At 41.4% G+C, this 20223-nt stretch overlaps 1 protein-coding gene across 1 annotated transcript in view; it reads left to right on the top strand.

The window, feature by feature from the left end:
• LOC311144538 (cytosolic carboxypeptidase 1-like) overlaps positions 1 to 3708 on the top strand; it is a 42328-nt gene extending 38620 nt beyond the window's left edge. The window contains exon 26 of the mRNA XM_084180562.1: positions 2277 to 3708. Within this exon, the coding sequence (XP_084036688.1) occupies positions 2277 to 2445 (169 nt within the window). The 3' untranslated portion in view covers positions 2446 to 3708. The remainder of the gene's footprint in view (positions 1 to 2276) is intronic.
• The last annotated feature ends 16515 nt before the right edge of the window (positions 3709 to 20223 follow it).

The raw sequence follows: 20223 nt of genomic DNA, 5'->3' as shown, positions 1-20223 counted from the left end.
AAAGAGCTGTCAAAGGACACCAGAAACAAAATTGTAGACCTGCACCAGGCTGGGAAGACTGAATCTGCAATAGGTAAGCAGCTTGGTTTGAAGAAATCAACTGTGGGAGTTAATTATTAGGAAATGGAAGACATACAAGACCACTGATAATCTCCCTCGATCTGGGGCTCCACGCAAGATCTCACCCCGTGGGGTCAAAATGATCACAAGAACGGTGAGCAAAAATCCCAGAACCACACGAGGGGACCTAGTGAATGACCTGCAGAGAGCTGGGACCAAAGTAACAAAGCCTACCATCAGTAACGCACTACGTCGCCAGGGACTCAAATCCTGCAGTGCCAGACATGTCCCCCTGCTTAAGCCAGTACATGTCTGAAGTTTGCTAGAGTGCATTTGGATGATCCAGAAGAGGATTGGGAGAATGTCAAATGGTCATATGAAACCAAAATATAACTTTTTGGTAAAAACTCAACTTGACGTGTTTGGAGGACAAAGAATGCTGAGTTGCATCCAAAGAACACCATACCTACTGTGAAGCATGGGGGTGGAAACATCATTCTTTGGGGCTGTTTTTCTGCAAAGGGACCAGGATGACTGATCCGTGTAAAGGAAAGAATGAATGGGGCCATGTATCGTGAGATTTTGAGTGAAAACCTCCTTCATCAGCAAGGGCATTGAAGATGAAACGTGGCTGGGTCTTTCAGCATGACAATGATCCCAAACACACCGCCCGGGCAACGAAAGAGTGGCTTCGTAAGAAGCATTTCAATGTCCTGGAGTGGCCTAGCCAGTCTCCAGATCTCAACCCCATAGAAAATATTTGGAGGGAGTTGAAAGTCCGTTTTGCCCAGCGACAGCCCCAAAACATCACTGCTCTAGAGGAGATCTGCATGGAGGAATGGGCCAAAATACCAGCAACAGTGTGTGAAAACCTTGTGAAGACTTACAGAAAACATTTGACCTGTGTCATTACCAACAAAGGGTATATAACAAAGTATTGAGAAACTTTTGTTATTGACCAAATACTTATTTTCCACCATAATTTGCAAATAAATTCATAAAAAAATCCTACAATGTGGTTTTCTGGAAAAAATAATCTCAATTTGTCTGTCATAGTTGATGTGTACCTATGATGACAATTACAGGCCTCTCTCATCTTTTTAAGTGGGAGAACTTGCACAATTGGTGGCTGACTAAATACTTTTTTCCCCCACTGTACACACACACACACACACACACACACACACACACACACAGTCATACTCTCCAACTTTTAAACCAAACATGATCCACTAGTTTAATTGACAGTTGCAGTGTGGCCAGCACTCAGGACAGTAGTGTAGCTGCATTGTTCGCTGTCATCATCTTCAGCATCCTCATGACATGTCAATGTGGCTCCTTCTTACAAATCTCTTCTCCTCATGTATTGATTTAGCCATGTATAATTGATGTATTTATTTATTGAAGCCTTTCAAGCAGCCAGGTTAGAGACCTCAGGGCTTGGCTATAGGCTCATAACAGTTTTATGATTTTATGCTTTTTATCATTCAATTTTTAATCATCAGACCCATGATATCATAATAACAATAGGATTGGAATGGTGTGTGTGTGTGTGTGTGTGTGTGTGTGTATGCACATACATATTCTGTATATATACAGTGCAAGTGTGTGTGTGTGGCCGGTCCAGTGTGAGTGAGTTTGGCCCTTGCAATCTTTCTCTAATGGACTGTAATGGCTCAAGCTCTCTCACTCTGGGATCTTAACACTCCTCTCCAGACAGCACTCTGTCCATCCAGCCCATTACACAATTACACCCCGTCACACCCTCCTCCTAATCCACTTTACCTCTCTCAGGGGCGGGGTGAGGGGGGAGCAGGGGTCAATGTCTGAACCCCCTCATCCACTGTCTCCATGGGATCCTCTTTCAAAGCCCTCACACCATTAAAAACCATTAAAAACCACTAAAACCACTAAACCTCTGAGACGTTTAACCATTAAACCACTAAACTGACGCATAAAGGAGATGTCTCTAACAGAAATGCAGCACGATTAGTGAGTTGATGTGATTTTTTGTTGTTAGTATACTTTTTATTACCTGTCACTAGTTTTATCTTTCTGAATTTCTTTCTGAAATCATATAAATAATGTATATTTAATTTCTGTCCAGACCCAGGTTCAAATCTTTTTTGTTTGCTTTCAAGGACTTAGATTTTTTTAATTGAGCATGCCTAGAATAATGGACTGACTGTTTGATGTGTTGTGTTGTTGTCAAGCAGCAGCCCGAGTACGTATGTGCTGGAGGACGAAGAGCACTCCTTCATGGAGGAGGTGGACTACAGCGCCGAGAGTGGCGATGAACCTGACAACGACCCCGACACCGCAGACCCCCACGACAACCACCTCTCCGACTCCGATTACAACAACCACAGAGACTCACTCACCTAGCTCAAAACCCCTGACCACTACCCAACCCTGACCACTACTTAACCACTCTTAACCCTGACCACTACTTAACCACTCTTAACCCAGTCCCTTTTGTGACCCTAGCTCGAGGAGTTTCTCCTGACCATGTTGTGACATACCTACGAAAAACTCAGGGCTAGGAGCCAAAGTTTTTTTTTTTCCTGGTCGAGACAAGTGTTCAGGAAAAACTCCTGTCCCTACAGCATAGTTCAAACCACAAACTCTTGTTGCCTCCTAGATGAAACAGACCATATTTTCCTTCTCCTCCTACCCCCTCCTCCCAGATATCCCCCCTTTTGCTCTGACCTCACTCACTCCTCCCCCTCTGTCCTTGGTGCATTATGGATACCACATCCATACTTATCTGCCTTGCGTATCTCAAACAGATTTAGATAGAATGTTTAGAAGTGTTGTACAACGAATAGACACATTAGACAAATAACACAAGTTAACACAAGGGTTTTGGTGTAATGTCCCCATTTGTCATGAAAATGACAATCTATAAATCTCTATTTACACACTCTATGTCTATATGTAATTATATTGTTACACACAAGTTGAGATGGAATGTACACCTCGGTCATATTTGCATAAAGACTACAGTATTACACAATGACCAACTAATAACAGTAATGCACAATTAGCATACCAGGAAAGTAGCAAGCAATGTAGAACCATTTGCACATGTAACAAATCAACATACATACCGTACGCATGAACCCAGAGGTACAGGAGAGAACAAAAGTCACATTTACAATCCTCACCTAAAAGGTCAGAAGCTCATGTTGATGTTGTGGATCTATTTTGCGGTACTGAGAAGTACATGGATTTCTCCAGTCTGTTTGTAAGCTTAGTTGGTTGCCCGTACAGGACAATGGTACTCCATCTTAGAAAGGGTGTTGCTTTTTGGGAGTAGCATAGAGATTTGTTTTAGAGTTTTTTTTTTCAAGATGTAGGTATTACGTTTTGGTTGCGTATGTACAGTCAGTGCATGGCTAATAATGTTATTTTTGTAATTTATTTTATTATATTTTATTTGTGAGATGCGACCCTGTATGTATATGAGGAAGTGTGTGTGTGTGTGTGTGTGTGTGTTTCTGGTAGGGAAATGCTAGTCCACCATTGTGCTGGGCGTTTGTGGGAGTAAAAAAAGCAAACTGCAGAAACCTTTTAATTTGATTGTAACACAAATAAGTTGAAGCTTGCTATGAAATCATGGGAAATAAATGTGAATGTGAAAATGTCTGGATCATTTGGCTATGTATTATTATCTGTTTAGTCAATCTCAGTTTTTCTGCTGTCTGGGGATATTGTTTTGAAGGATGTGTTTTGTGTGTGGTGTTGTATGTGGTTTGAGTATTTGGGATGCGTTTTGAATTTGTAGTGTTTTTAGAGGGGTTTGTTTATTCTGTTTGAGTGCAAATGATGTGTATGCCCGCCACTAATGCCCCTCCGGCTATACAGGTGCATTCGGAAAGTATTCAGACTCCTTGACTTTTTCCACATTTTGTTACATTACAGCCTTATTCTAAAATGGATTAAATTGTTTTTTCCCCCCTCATCAATCTACACACAATACCCCATAATGACAAAGAAAAAAAAGGTTTAAAAGAAAAAAACCGGAAATATAACATTTACATAAGTATTCAGACCCTTTACTCAGTACTTGGTTGAAGCACCTTTTGGCAGCGATTACAGCCTTGAGTCTTCTTGGGTATGACGCAACAAGCTTGGCACACCTGTATTTGGGGAGTTTCTCCCATTAATCTCCACAGATCCTCTCAAGCTCTGTCAGGTTGGATGGGGAGCGTTGGTGCACAGCTATTTTCAGGTCTCTTCAACAGAGATGTTTGATCGGGTTCAAGTCCGGGCTCTGGCTGGGCCACTCAAGGACATTCAGAGACTTGTCCCAAAGCCACTCCTGCGTTGTCTTGGCTGTGTACTTAGGGTTGTTGTCCTGTTTGAAGGTGAACCTTCGCCTCAGTCTGAGGTCCTGAGCACTCTGGAGCAGGTTTTCATCAAGGATCTCTTTGTACTTTGCTCTGTTCATCTTTCCCTCGATCCTGACTAGTCTCCTAGTCCCTGCTGCTGAAAAACATCCCCACAGTATGATGCTTCCACCACCGTGCTTCACCATAGGGAGGTTGCCAGGTTTCCTCCAGCCGTGACGCTTGGCATTCAGGCCAAAGAGTTCAATCTTGGTTTCATCAGACCAGAGAATCTTGTTTCTCATGGTCTGAGAGTCTTTAGGTGCCTTTTGACAAACTCCAAGCGGGCTGTCATGTGCCTTTTACTGAGGAGTGGCTTCCGTCTGGCCACTCTACCATAAAGGCCTGATTGGTGGAGTGCTGCAGAGATGGTTGTACTTCTAGAAGGTTCTCCCATCTCCACAGAGGAACTCTGGAGCTCTGTCAGAGTGACCATCGGGTTCTTGGACCCCTCCCTGTCCAAGGCCCTTCTCCCCCGATTGCTCAGTTTGGCCGGGCGGCCAGCTCTAGGAAAAGTCTTGGTGGTTCCAAACTTATTCCATTTAAGAATGATTGAGCCCACTGTGTTCTTGGGGACCTTCAATGCTGCAGAAATGTTTTGGTACCCTTCACCAGATCTGTGCCTCGACACAATCCTGTCTCTGCGCTCTACGGACAATTCCTTCGACCTCATGGCTTGGTTTATGCTCTGACATGCACTGTCAACTGTGGGACCTTATATAGACAGGTGTGTGCCTTTCCAAATCATGTCCAATCAATTGAATTTAACACAGGTGGACTCCAAGCAAGTTGTAGAAACATCTCAAGGATGATCAATGGAAAGGGTCTGAATACTTATGTAATTAAGGTATTTCTGTTTTTTATTTTTAATACATTTGCAAAAATGTCTTAACCTGTTTTGCGCTTTGTAATTATGGGGTATTGTATAATGTTATCCATTTTAGAATAAGGCTGTAACGTAACAAAATGTGGAAAAGGGAAGTGGTCTCAATACTTTCCGAATGCACTGTATATGCCAATCTGAGGTCCGACAAAGCCTTTTAGAGAAGGTCAAAGTGCATCAGTCGACACATGGAGAGAGGTTGGCGTCTCCAAACCAACACCCCACAGGCACCATGACATTGGACAGAGGGAAATCTATGTCTGGAGGACATACAGTCACTCTTTCTGTCATCTCCCTGGCTCACTGTGCTGTTGATGGGCAGAGTGACAGCGGAGGAGAAGAGGGAAGCTGCAGGACAATGAGAGAGCTTTGTTGTGGTAGGAGAAGGAGTAGTGTGAGAAAATGATAAACACGAGCCTCCTTCCTCTTTCAGCCCCACGCCTCACTTCCTGTCTCTGACTGCCCTCTCCTGTGTCAATCACACACTTGGAAGTGCGGCAAACAAAAGAGTGAAATATGTCCTCCACCCCCAAAACCATTACCGTTCCTGCTCCGCTCTTAATCTGAGGGAGGAGGGAGGAGGGGGGCATTCAGCTGCTCCCGTAGTTCACCATGTTTATCAAAGACCCTAATTAGACGCCAGCACCAGCGTAAGACGCATGCACACACACACACACACACACACATCACTCGGGTGCCATGCAGGACTTTGTCTCACACTGTCTCTGATTAGACTAAGCTGAGGCCCTTACTCTGCATTGGTAATCAACATAAGTGTCCCCTCTGCTTAACTGTCCAATTTTTTTCCATCAAGAAATATGGTGGCCTGGTGAATGGTTCCTCAGCTAAGTCGACTAAAGCTATTAGAAAATCCTCACACACACTCTTTCTCTTCCAGACATACTCACATGGGGATAATTGGTTATTTGGAAAGCGGTGCTGACTTCCACCTCACGTTGCCAAGGTAACTGTAGACTTATTTTCTAGAAGCAGCACTTACTCCCAGCCTCCTCGAAAATGTTTATTTTTTTTGTCCTACATTATACATTTGACAATTTAGTCATTTAGCAGACGCTCTTATCCAGAGCGACTTACAGGAGTGAGTGCATACGTTTTCATACTTTTCTCTTACATTCTTTTCTCCGGTTCTATTCTACATTCTATTCTCCTATAGCCAGTGGCCTTACCAGCCTGATGATAGATGGGGCGGTAAAGAACAATAACACACACTGACATATTGTAGTATTTGTGTGCCATAGTTTAAAACTCATGAGACAACATATTACCCAGGGGCTGGTTATTTATTCTGCAGTCTTTCCAGTGTCTAGGGTACCCAAACTCACGTACAAGTACAAAGAAAACCTTGAGCGTGAAAGAGTGTGCGTGCCAGAGAGTGAGAGGAAAGGCAACATGTATGTTTGTGGTGGGAGAGTCAGTGATAGACATTATCTGACGACTGACCGGCTAGTCCTGTGTCAGCGGGTCCTGGCCAGGTCGACTGGGATGTCGATAGACGCCATCTGAGTTAAAAGCAATAACCTTCAGGTTAAAGCAGGGGGAAAGCAGACGCCAAGAGAAAGACTGGCATACACACACACTCATGAGCATAGCAAATCTGCAAGTTAAAGTAGGACTGATAGACAGAGTAACAGAGAGCAGCTCTCTCTCTCACATTCACTCCAGGGTTCTACACTAACTTTTTCCACTGGTGGCACTGGTGGGCCTCCCTATAGGCTGTCTCATCATTGTCGGTGATCAGACCTACCACTGTTGTGTGGTCAGCAAACTTAATGATGGTGTTGGAGTCGTGGGCTTTTTCAAGCACTTAATTGTAATTTTCAATTACCTACATTTAATATTTAGGCTAATTGTTGTAATAGCCTATAGAAAAAAAACTCCCCCAAAAATGTATGCAAAGTATGCATTACCACTTTAAGAATAATACATTTGTAATATTTCTACCCAATGGCATTATGCATTTTACATTCTAAAATATGTCAGAATAATGTGAGTATTGCCTGACTAAATAGACCACATGCTCCCGACACAAACACACTAATAAAGTCTGTCCATGTGGTAGCTACTCAGTCTCACTATTTGAGATGTTGAAGAGTTATTGAGGGGTTACTATATCATGTTTTAAAACGAGAAAGCGACCAAAATCCGGGTTCCCTTTGTAATGGAACGCTTTGAATGGAAAACCAGGTTGAAGCCAACATTCGATGTTGTCTTGATCATAATAACTGCACATGGTTTTACCACAACAAGCACAACAGACTTACTTTTCAAGGACCAAAGTGCCTAGAGGAAATGTCAGATTTTCAAGGGAGGCTATTCCATGATGAAAGAATTGGGCATTGTAAATATTCAACCAAGACTTTGAACTTTTTAAATACATGGTTTGCTTACCCATTCTTGCCTTAGCATTTACTGGTAGATATCATAATTTGGAACATCTTCCCTCCATGCAATATCCAGGTGTTTGAGAGCAGCATGCTCTATCTGCCCGACAGATTATCAATAGGCTATATGTGTGCAGTGCGCGTGTGATAAATAATCAACATAAAGAATGAACAGTTTAGGGAATCCATCTGTTTTTTAAAAATCAATTATATAGCCTAGATTAAAAATAGCATTATTACAATATTTTGTTCACTTGCCCAAACTAATTGTGAACCAAAAACTAACTTGACCAGGTAAAAAAATGTCACTGGCACTCTTGTGACCAATTAAAAATGTGTGTTGCACTTGCCAAATCTAACAGCAAATGCGACTGTTTTGGTCGCAGTATGGAACCCTGCACTCAATTACACCCACTCCCACCACCATCCCTGTCAAACATGGGCAGGTCTTTAACTGACCAGTGAATAACAGGTGAGGTAAGAAGAGAGTAGCTGCTGGAAGAGTGACAGGTGATAGACATATGTCTAGTAAGGAATTACAGGTTAACTGAGCTGTCAATCAAACAGCTCTTTACTTCAATCACAACAAGTCACAACAATCAGAGCCCTAGTTTGAGCTTAACATTCTTGTCTGAAAGGTCCTGCCAGCCAGGAGGTCATTTAGGTTCTCGTTTTGAGGGGTCAGGGCCCGTACACACAGTTTGCAGCAAATAAACTATTCACCCCATGAATTGCAACCTTGTGCAGACACGCCCCATGATTAAGCCAGCTAGAGCCAATGAAACGACTTGTTTGTTTTTACTGAGCAGGGCCTGATAGAGGCGTTGGTATTGGTGCTGAAATCTACTTGGGCTTCCAGACATTGAGTTGTGACAGGAAGCCCCGGAGGGACTTGTAATTTATTTTTTATTTAATTTTTTATTTAACCTTTATTTAACCAGGTAAGCCAGTTGAGAACAAGTTCTCATTTACAACTGCGACCTGGCCAAGATAGAGCAAAGCAGTGCGGTAAAAACAACAACAACACAGAGTTACATTTGGAATAAACAAAATGTACAGTCAATAACACAATAGAAAATCTATATACAGTGTGTGCAAATGTAGTAAGTTATGGAGGTAAGGCAATAAATAGGCCATAGTGCAAAATAATTACAATTATAATTTAGTATTAATACTGGAGTGATAGATGTGCAGAAGATGATGTGCAAATAGAGATACTGGGGTGCAAATTAGCAAAATAAATAACAATGTAAATAACAATATGGGGATGAGGTAGTTGGGTGGGCTAATTACAGATGGGCTGTGTACAGGTGCAGTGATTGGTAAGCTGCTCTGACAACTGATGCTTAAAGATAGTGAGGGAGATAAGTGTCTCCAGCTTCAGAGATTTTTGCAGTTTGTTCCAGTCATTTGCAGCAGAGAACTGGAAGGAATGGCAACCAAAGGAGGTGTTGGCTTTGGGGATGACCAGTGAGATATACCTGCTGGAACGCATACTACAGGTGGGTGTTGCTATGGTGACCAATGATCTAAGATAAGGCGGGGATTTGCCTAGAAGTGATTTATAGATGACCTGGAGTCAGTGGGTTTGGCGACGAATATGTAGTGAGGGCCAGCCAACGAGAGCGTACAGGTCACAATAGTGGGTAGTATATGGGGTTTTGGTGACAAAACGGATGGCACTGTGATAGACTACATCCAATTTGCTGAGTAGAGTGTTGGAAGCTATTTTGTAAATGACATCGCCGAAGTCAAGGATCGGTAGGATAGTCCGTTTTACGAGGGCATGTTTAGCAGCATGAGTGAAGGAGGCTTTGTTGCGAAATAGGAAGGCAATTCTAGATTTCACTTTGGATTGGAGATGCTTAATGTGAGTCTGGAAGGAGAGTTTACGGTCTAACCAGACACCTAGGTATTTGTAGTTGTCCACATATTCTAAGTCAGACCCGCCAAGAGTAGTGATTCTAGTCGGGCAGGCGGGTGCAAGCAGCGTTCGATTGAAGAGCATGCATTTAGTTTTACTAGCGTTTAAGAGCAGTTGGAGGCCACGGAAGGAGTGTAGTATGGCATTGAAGCTCGTTTGGAGGTTTGTTAACACAGTGTCCAATGAAGTGCCAGATGTATACAAAATGGTGTCGTCTGCGTAGAGGTGGATCTGAGAGTCACCAGCAGCAAGAGCGACATCACTGATATACACAGAGAATAGAGTCAGCCCGAGAATTGAACCCTGTGGCACCCCCATAGAGACTGCCAGAGGTCCAGACAACAGGCCCTCCGATTTGACACATTGAACTCTATCTGAGAAGTAGTTGGTGAACTAGGCGAGGCAGTCATTTGAGAAACCAAGGCTATTTAGTCTGCCAATATGAAAGAGAGGTTGAACATGCTGGTGATGGGAGTTGCGACTAATTTTAGAAAGAAAGGGTCCAGATTGTCTAGCCCAGCTGATCTGGTCCAGATTTTGCAGCTCTTTCAGAACATCAGCTATCTGAATTTGGGTGAAGGAGAAGCGGGGGGGGGGGAGGGGGGTGGCATGGGCAAGTTGCAGCGGAGGGTGCAGAGCTGGTGGCCAGGGTAGGGGTAGCCAGGTGGAAAGCATGGCTACCCCCTAGCATCGGTAGTGACAGTGTTTCCTAGCCTCAGTGCAGTGGGCAGCTGGGAGGAGGTGCTCTTATTCTTCATGGACATTACAGTGTCCCAAAACCTTTTGGAGTTAGTGCTACAGGATGCACATTTCTGTTTGAAAAAGTTAGCCTTTGCTTTCCTAACTGATTGTGTATATTGGTTCCTGACTTCCCTGAAAAGTTGCATATCGCGGGTGCTGTTTGATGCTAATGCAGTACGCCACAGGATGTTTTTGTGCTGGTCAAGGGCAGTCAAGTCTGGGGTGAACCAGGGGCTATATCTGTTCTTAGTTCTGAATTTTTTGAATGGGGCATGCTTATTTAAGATGGAGAGCAAAGCACTTTTAAAGAACAACCAGGCATCCTCTACTGACGGAATGAGGTCAATATCCATCCAGGATACCCGGGCCAGGTCAATTAGAAAGGCCTGCTCGCTGAAGTGTTTTAGGGAGCGTTTGACAGTGATGAGGGGTGGTTGTTTGACCGCGGACCCATTACGGACGCAGGCAATGAGGCAGTGATCGCTGAGATCCTGGTTGAAGACAGCGGAGGTCTATTTAGAGGGTACATTTTCAGGATGATATCTATGAGGGTGCCCATGTTAACGGATTTAGGGTTTTACCTGGTAGGTTCCTTGATAATTTGTGTGAGATTGAGGGCATCTAGTTTAGATTGTAGGACGGCCGGGGTGTTAAGCATATCCCAGTTTAGGTCACCAAGCAATACGAACTCTGAGGATAGATGGGGGGCAATCAATTCACATATGGTGTTCAGGGCACAGCTGGGGGCTGAGGGCGGTCTGTAGCAAGCGGCAACAGTGAGAGACTTATTTCTGGAAAGGTGGATTTTTAGAAGTAGAAGCTCAAACTGTTTGGGCACAGACCTAGATAACATCACTAATCTCCCACAAGCCTCTTCTCCCCTTGAGGGTGTCCAAGTGTGGTGTCCTTCTCACTGTTAGATAACACAGTATTGGGTTTGGAATGTAAAAGTTAAAAGTGTTGAGGGAGAAACAGGCGTGTTTACCTGAGAGATGTTTTTGATTACCCAGACTTCTGGCATGAGAGGGGGACTGATCCAAGATCCTACTCTGATATCCTTTATGTATACAGGCCCTAATGTGTGTCATATCTGAGGTTTTTGGCACGCCTCAGAAGAGCCAATGCGGTCCTACCAACAGAAACCATAATGGTACAGTACAGGGAGAGTGAGTCTAGACTCTAGAGATGGGTGTTTGTTGCTCCGATTAGGCAGTTAGGCAGTCACACACACACACACACACACACTACAAAGGCTAGAGGTTCCTTCTGGATATGCCGATTATTAAGAGGTGTAACCCCTTAAGAAAGAGCATTATTGATTGGTTATCATGATGATGAATAATTTTGCTTTGTAACTGGGGACCAAATCTATGTTCTCTCAGCCCCACGTATATTGTTGTGTTGAGCTTTGAACATAGATATTTGCCTAAAAAAGTGCAATTTAGCTGGATAGGGTCTTTAACTGAAGTGAAGTGCTTTGCTTTGTTTGGCCTTTTCTCAGGTGTACAGTATGTTTGTTGGTACAGGAGGAGATTGAAGTTTTTCTTTTCCTTCATGTTTTCTTTTTTGATACCCTCACACATAATTAAAGAAGTTTCATATTTATTTCATGGTATGTTTGGTCTTTTTTTAATGCTCTCATCACAACTTGCTTTCATATACCATTATTTCCTGCAGTCTTTACTGTTGTTTACAAAAATACAATAAACTTGGTCATGCCATATACAGTGCCTTCAGAAAGTATTCATACCCCTTGACTTATTCCACATTTTGTTGTGTTACAGCCTGAATTCAAAATGGATTAAATAGATGTTGTTCTCTCACTTATCTACACACAATACCCCATAATGACAAAGTGCAAATGTATTGAAAATGAAATACAGAAATATCTAATTTACATAAGTATTCACACCCCTGAATCAATACATGTTAGAATCACCTTTGGCAGTGATTACAGCTGTGAGTCTTTCTGGGTAAGTTTTTACCTGGATTGTACAATATGTGCACATAATTCTTTTAAAAATTATTCAAGCTCTGTCAAGTTGGTTGTTGATCATTGCTAGACAGCCATTATCAAGTCTTGCCATAGATTTTCAAGCTGATTTAAGTCAAAACTGTAACTAGGCCTCTCAGGAACATTCAATGTCGTCTTGGTAAGCAACACCAGTGAATATTTGGCCTTTTGTTTTAGGTTATTGTTCTGCTGAAAGGTGAATTTGTATCCCAGTGTCTGTTGGAAAACAGACTGATTTTGCCTGTGCTTAGCTCTATTCCTTTTTTTTTTATCCTAAAAAACTCCCTAGTCCTTCCCGATGACAAGCTTACCCATAACATGATGCAGCTCCACCATGCTTGAAAATATGAAGAGTGGTACTCAGTGATTTATTGTGTTGGATTTGCTACAAACATAATGCTTTGTATTCAGGACATAAAGTTAATTTCTTTACCACATTTTTTGCAGTTTTACTTTAGTGCCTTATTGCAAACAGGATGCATGTTTTTGAATATTTGTATTATGTACAGGCTCCCTTCTTTTCACTCTGCCATTTAGGTTAGTAACTACAATGTTGTTGATCCATTCTCAGTTTTCTCCTATCACAGCCATTAAACTCAGTAACTGTTTTAAAGTCACCATTGGCCTCATGGTGAAATCCCTGAGCGGTTTCCTTCCTCTTCAACAACTGAGTTAGGAAGGACGCCTGTATCTTTGTAGTGACTGGGTGTATACACCATCCAAAGTGTAATTAATAACTTCAACTTCATTAATAACTTTTTTACCCATCTACCAATAGGTGCCCTTCTTTGCGAGGCATTGGAAAACCTCCCTGGTCTTTGTGGTTGTATCTGTGTTTGAAATTCACTGCTTGACTGAGGGACCTTACAGATAATTGTATGTGTGGGGTACAGAGAGGAAGTCATTCAAAAATCATGTTAAACACTATTATTGTCCATGCAACTTATTATATGACTTGTTAAGCAGATTTTTACTCCTGAATTTATTTAGGGGTTGAATACTTATTGACTCAAGACATTTCAGCTTTTCATTTTTTATTAATTTGTAGATTTTTTATTTTTTTTATTTTAAACCACTGACATGGGGTATTGTGTGTAGACCAGTAACACAAAATCTCAATTTAATCCATTTAAAATTCAGGCTGTAACACAAAAGTCAAGGGGTGTGAATACTTTCTGAAGGTACTGTATAATAAATCAAGGTCATAACCTCGAAAATACATTTGACCTTGTGCCAAGGACATATTGCTGTAGACATTTTGAGTCGATCCAATGGCCTTGCTTATTTGTGCCAGATATGATTGAACTAGCTTCTGTAAATGCAGAGATACAGTACATAACCACATATTCAACTTAGAATTTGTGACTCGCTTCAGGAAACTAGACGTAGGTCGTGCTTCACTTCTTCACAGGAGAGGCATTTGAACGTAGACTTTCTTTTTTAACCAAAATGCGTTTTTTGGCAGAAATGCCTTCTGGAAGATGTGAACTTTCATGTGCCTTAATAACAAACTTGCATGCCATCTGTAAATATGAATAAAATTGTTAAATTACCAGCCTAGTTGGTTTAGCCATGGAAAAAGACAGGAACCTTCCCTCTAGCAATGATTGACTGAGATAATGGATGGGGTGGACATGCCGAGAGATGAGTTCGGATTGGTCTGCCATGTAGAAGGCTTCTGTCTATAACATGAGCTGGTCAGTATGTGTAGGTAATCCTTTCTAATGCAGCTTTAAAAATATATCACGTAGTAGAACTGCAAAAGTGTTGCTCTCCACTTTCTGGAGGACCGAGTTTTAAAATCAGTGGAATGCCTGGTGGAATTAGAGTATGATAGCTAAGGAGATGGAGAAAATTCTGGCGTTTGATTGCAAATATGCAGAGGGAGTTGAAAAGAGAACACACAGAATGCAGTTGTATAAAACACCTGTCTCCCGATTACATCTTCAAACTAAGGTCAACCATGGCATCCGTGACAGAGAGGGAGAAGCGTCCATCCATGTATACAGGTAAGATAGTCTAGCTAGCTACATTTTCAGATATTATACGTTTCTAATTTTGTCAGAAAGTCGTTTTCATTTCAAGTTAAAGCAAACTGTTAGCTAGCTAACATTAGCTGGCTAGCTCACTACCTAACATTACATGTATGATCTGTGTAGTAATATTATTTGTATCTCAGAGCCATTTGCATTGCTAGTTATAGCCTAATGTTAGCTAGCTAGCTAACATTGAACCTGGTTGGTTAGCTACCTGCAGATTCATGCAGGGTAGTAATGTTATGAGTTGGGATTATGGTTCATTGTTTAGCTAGCTAGCTAGCTACATGTCTAAACAAAAGACACCACTATGCAAGTAACCATTTCACTAGATCTTTATCCTGTGCATGTGACAAATAAACTTTGATTTTACTTTATATAGTTTGTGTTTACCAGAGACGGTAATGTGAAGAACATGACCTGCACCAAACGTATAACGTTAGGCCAATGAGACTGTCCAAGTTCTTTTACTTCGTCACACTCACAACCATAAGCTATTTTCTGTAATTGGCTCGCCATTAACTTGTAAATAATGATCTTGTTGTGAGTTTATTTTCCTTTAATAACGAAGACAAATGAGCTAAAGTGAAGACGTTGTCAGCTATACGATATGGTCAGTATTTGAACTGTCTAGCCAGCTAACTTAACATTAGCTAGCTAACAAGCTAGAAACAAACAAAAACAGTTGCATGGTTTGCTACAATGACATATACTGAATTAATTTTTAAACCGGTGGGTTTATTGGTGTTAAAATACACTAGGTATCCTATTTTGGACCACCAGGTTGCTGATGTCATGCAACCTGTAGTTTTTGTGTGTATAGTTTTTAATAACTACAACGACAAGTTTGATGTCGGACGACAATAGAATGTTCATGATGTCACTGCGACAACTGTCGATAGACGTAGTATAAACCAGCCTTTAGTTTTGAAATCTTTGGTTGTTTAGTACATGTCCTCACATGTGAATCCTTAAAGAGATGGGTAGGGCTGAAGAGGGTGTGAATGATGCTGAATGGGTGTAGACAAAGAAGAGCTCTCCAGTAGGTTTATCAAAACATCCAAGGCCATTTCTCAAAAGTGAGGTTACAAGTTTATCAACTTTCAAAGCAGAATTACTTTCCCATTGTTCCTCAACTGTAGTGTATGATATACCATTTTCTAGCTGTGAATCTCTACTTTTATCCAATGTAAAAAACACAATTTCTAATTTTGCTACATAACACTGAATCAAGCCGGTCAGTCACATTTGTTCAATTTGTTTCCGGTGATTAAATATTCAGTAATTATTAAATATTTTAGTGGTTCCTAGGCCATAAAGGCAAATTTTACATATTTCAGCCAATCATTATAAAAATTACTTGAGTAGATGCTGAGATACATTTTGTTTTATCTCAGAAAATGCCATTCGGGCTGCTGTAACATTGACAAAATGTCAGGTCATAGTGAATTATGGAGATAGCAACATTACATTAACATTAGCAAGGTTAAAGGGATACTGCGAGATTTCGAGATTTCGGTAGTTTTTCTACTTACCCAGAGTCAGTATGTTTTTATTGTTTTATGTCTCTGCGTGCAGTTTGGAGATGATTGAATTTAGCATATTGTTAGCTTAGCGCAATTGCTGGAAGTCTCCCGGTACAGTACCAGCTATACATTTATTTTATTTTATTTAACCTTCATTTAACCAGGTAAGACCCATTGAGGTTAGAAACCTCTTCTTGCGAGGGCGACTTGGCAAGAAGGCAAAACAGGAAAATAGCAGCATGTACATACAATTAAAAAAAAAATACATATACACAAAAGACAGTGTCACAAGTTATAGATACATTTGAAGATTAAAAACAACTGCAGCTATCAAAAACATTGTAGTCGATTAGTCTTAAATGTGTATTGAGATTTATTAAAGATTCTGTCACAAATCATGTTTTTGTTATTATCACATAGTTATAAATATTTTAAAAATACAAATAATTATAAGAAACTAGATTCTAGCCACTTCCTCATTCTGTGCCATTATCGCATAGAGATGTATAGAGATCGCAACTTTGTTTCTGTCTCAATGGCACTGCCTGTGCACTCACAGACGCCATAATGGGACAGACACAACGTTGCGATCTCTATACATCTCTATGCGACAATGGGACCGAATGAGGAAGTTGTAAGGCCTCTTATGGAGCCAAGTCAGTGTTGTGTGCTTGTTTGAACCTTTATGAATTAACATGAGTGATCCATTTGATATCTGACCCCAAGTCAGCGCTAAAAGTGTGGTTCTCTTTTGATCACACTCCAGAGATCCTCTTGGTGTGTGGGTTTTAATGAAGCTTCTCTCTCCCAGGGCAGCAGTGGTTATTTGGTTTTCCAGTGTGCAGCCTTCTTTAGCTTGGCATCCATCTTCTGTCTGCTTCTTCACAGAGGTCCAGTTGACCACATGATCCAATTTCAGATGATGGAACTCAACCGTAAAATGACAGTGAAGAGGGTTACAGACAGTAAGTGTGGTCGTGATGGGCAGCTTGTGATGGGAGGGGCTTCATCGCTTGTTGGACTAATCAGACAATGCTGACATGGCAACAGAGGTTGAAGGACATTACACTATTTTCACATGTTGGAAACAAAAAATATCAGCCACACTACGAAGCAAGGTGGTGTAAATTAAATTTTCAATTTGATCAAGCCTTATAGAAAACAATGGGCATTTTTCCATTCAGGAAGTGAATTTCAATTGAATTAATTGACAATATTTGACCCCAACCCTGTCATAAACTAGTGAATCTAGCTGCACTGCACATCATTTACAGGCAAATTGATGTACTCCTCTGAACAACAGCAATACCAACAACAGCGGTAACTATTTATTTGGATAGTCCATCTGTAGATGCTCTACAGACTGTCTACAGACTATTAGTAACATTTCAACTAACTATCTACTAACCCTAACCCTAGCTCTAACCCTAACCTTACCCTTATCTTAACCCTCAACTTAACCCTTACCTTAACCCTAACCTTTACCTTTACCCTATCCCTTATTCTAAACCTAACCCTAACCGTAACCTTAGCAGGCAGTTGTTTATCAACAGATAGTTTGTTGATAGTATGGAAAATCCGGACTATCCAAATAAAGTGTGCCATAACAACCTCTATAGCTGAACTGTAATGCCACTTGTACACCCTGTTGTGTTAAAAATGTATGAATACTCAGAGGGAGTGACCTCCAGCAACTGAAGCACTACTCTGCTGAAAAATCCACAGAAATTATTTTTTAATTCCTCATTCCCGTGGGCTCTCATTCACGATGTACCTGACCCTGTTACACACACAAACACACACACACACACACACACACACACACACACACACACACACACACACACACACACACACACACACACACACACTATGTACATTAAACACATTTAAAGTTAAACCACCTTTACTTCCATTGAGTGGTTTCAATGGATGGCGGTCAACCCAAGCTGTGAACCAAATCAACAATTCCACTGGGAATGAAACCACCCAAACTAAATCACAGTTAGTCCTAAACCACAACTCCCCTGGTCATGGACCACAACAACCCCTCTCTCCTTGCCTCTCCCTGGCAGCATTAAAGGGGCAGTGCAATTAAAAAACGGGATTTTCCTGTGTTTTATATACACTGAGTGTACAAACCATTAGGAACACCTGCTCTTTCTATGACATAGACTGACCAGGTGAATTCAGGTGAAAGCTATGATCCCTTATTGATGTCACCTGTTAAATCCGAGGGTGAATGGCGAAGACAAAATATTTAGGTGCCTTTGAACGGTGTGTCAAGAACTGCAACGCTGCTGGGTTTTTCACGCTCAACAGTTTCCTGTATGTATCAAGAATGGTCCACAACCCAAAGGACATCCAGCCAACTGTGGGATGCATTGGAGTCCATGCCCCAACGAATTGAGGCTATTCTGAGGGCAAAAGGGGGTGCAACTCAATATTAGAAAGGTGTTTGTAATGTTTTGTACACTCTGTGTATATTTCCACACTATGAGGTTGGGATAATAGTGTGAAATTGTGAAAATTATTATAATGCTCTTTTAATGTAAGAGCTGTTTGAAAAGACCGCCTGAAATTTCAGCTTGTTTGGCTGGGTGGGGTTTTTAGTCCGCCTGGTGACATCACCAGGCAGTATAAGTTAATAGACCAATAACAAAGAGAGTTTGTCCTTCTCTCTGACAATAACAGCTAGTTTTCAGGTTACACATCCCTCCCATTCGGCTCTTCCAATTAAGCCCCTCTCTCAGACCACTCCCAGGCAATCCTAGCACAATTCTTGCTTGAGAATTTGCATTTTGCTAAGAAGCTACTTTTGTTTCTTTTTGACCATTTTAATTGAAAACAATAACAGTAAGGCACTTAATTGTTACCTAGAACTGATTTGATATTGAGATAAAAACGGCTGCATTGAACCTTTCAGTGTGTGTGTTAGTGCGTGTGCGTTCAGTCTTGTGTGTGCGTGCGTGTGTGTCTGTGTGTTTTTGTTATTGCATTATTGATTGTCCTGGATATGTTTTAGTAAAGCATTTAGCAATCTGGCAATTAGTTACTGCTTAATGTACAATGTCAAAACATCTCCATCGACCAGATCATTGATCAGTTGACTCATTATGTTCCTGGTACGGGGAAGTCATAACCAGTGTCTTTCCTTCTTTGTCTCTCTAGTATTACTCATTTTCACTGTGTGTCCAATGTCAGTCTATATTATAATCCTCTCCTTTCCACTTCTCTTCTTGTTCTCGCTGTGGTGATTTCATGTTCTTACCTTATATTATCTTTTTAGCAAATGAATGCAGTAAAATGAATTTCATCTTTACAGTGCAGAAATGGATACATAGTATTTATTTATTTATTATGATTATTTTATTTGTTTAAAACAAGAATATAATACAATACGAACGGCCGCTCCCATAAGTGGGTGCTCTGATCAGTGGGTGCACTCGCCCCCACCCACCCGAGACGCCGACAGGGCGAAGCCGCCACCCCCTGGCCCAAAGGGATTTTCAGAGGGCGGGAAGGACCAAGCCCCGCCTGACGCCCGGGCGGGCATGGAAGCGAGCGCACCCATAACCACCAGGACCAGCACACACACTGATCACAGCGTGAAACCAAAACACATAACACAAAACATAAATAACTAAACATAAAACATACAATAATCACATTCCCACCCTGACCCCTGATTGGAAGACCTCAAACATTTATACTGTGCATGTGTGTATGTATTTATTCCCACACTCATTAATTCCAACCTTCAGACAGCCACAGATCAACCCATCTTTCCCAGTAAATCATCATTCTACCATTTCCTCTTGCAATACATCCCTCCATTCTACCATGGTGTCTCACTAGGGACTTGAACCTCCCAAAAATAAACATTTTACCCAACAGCACAATGATATTTCCTATTGACTGACTGTGGTCCTTCAAATCCACCAACAATACAGTTTGCAGGTTCAACTGCACCCTGATATTATGACATAACAACCATTCCTGGACCTGACTCCAAAAACAAGCCACGATGGACAATACCAAAAGAGATGCTCTACTGATTCTGTTTCCACGTGGCAGTCTGCACAGGGCTGACTGTTCAATGTCCCATATACTGAGCATTTATTTTGTAGCGAGAATTTGATACAATAGCTTAAATTGAATAGAACGGATTGATACGTCCATTTTTGTTTTGTATATGAGTTCATAAACCTGATGCCATGGTAATGGGACATCAAAAATCTGTTCC

This window comes from Coregonus lavaretus (genome assembly GCF_964263955.1).
Source record: "Coregonus lavaretus genome assembly, chromosome: 17".
NCBI lineage: Eukaryota > Metazoa > Chordata > Actinopteri > Salmoniformes > Salmonidae > Coregonus > Coregonus lavaretus.
Note: the sequence above shows the minus strand (reverse complement) of the source record. Positions and strands in the feature narration are given on the sequence as shown.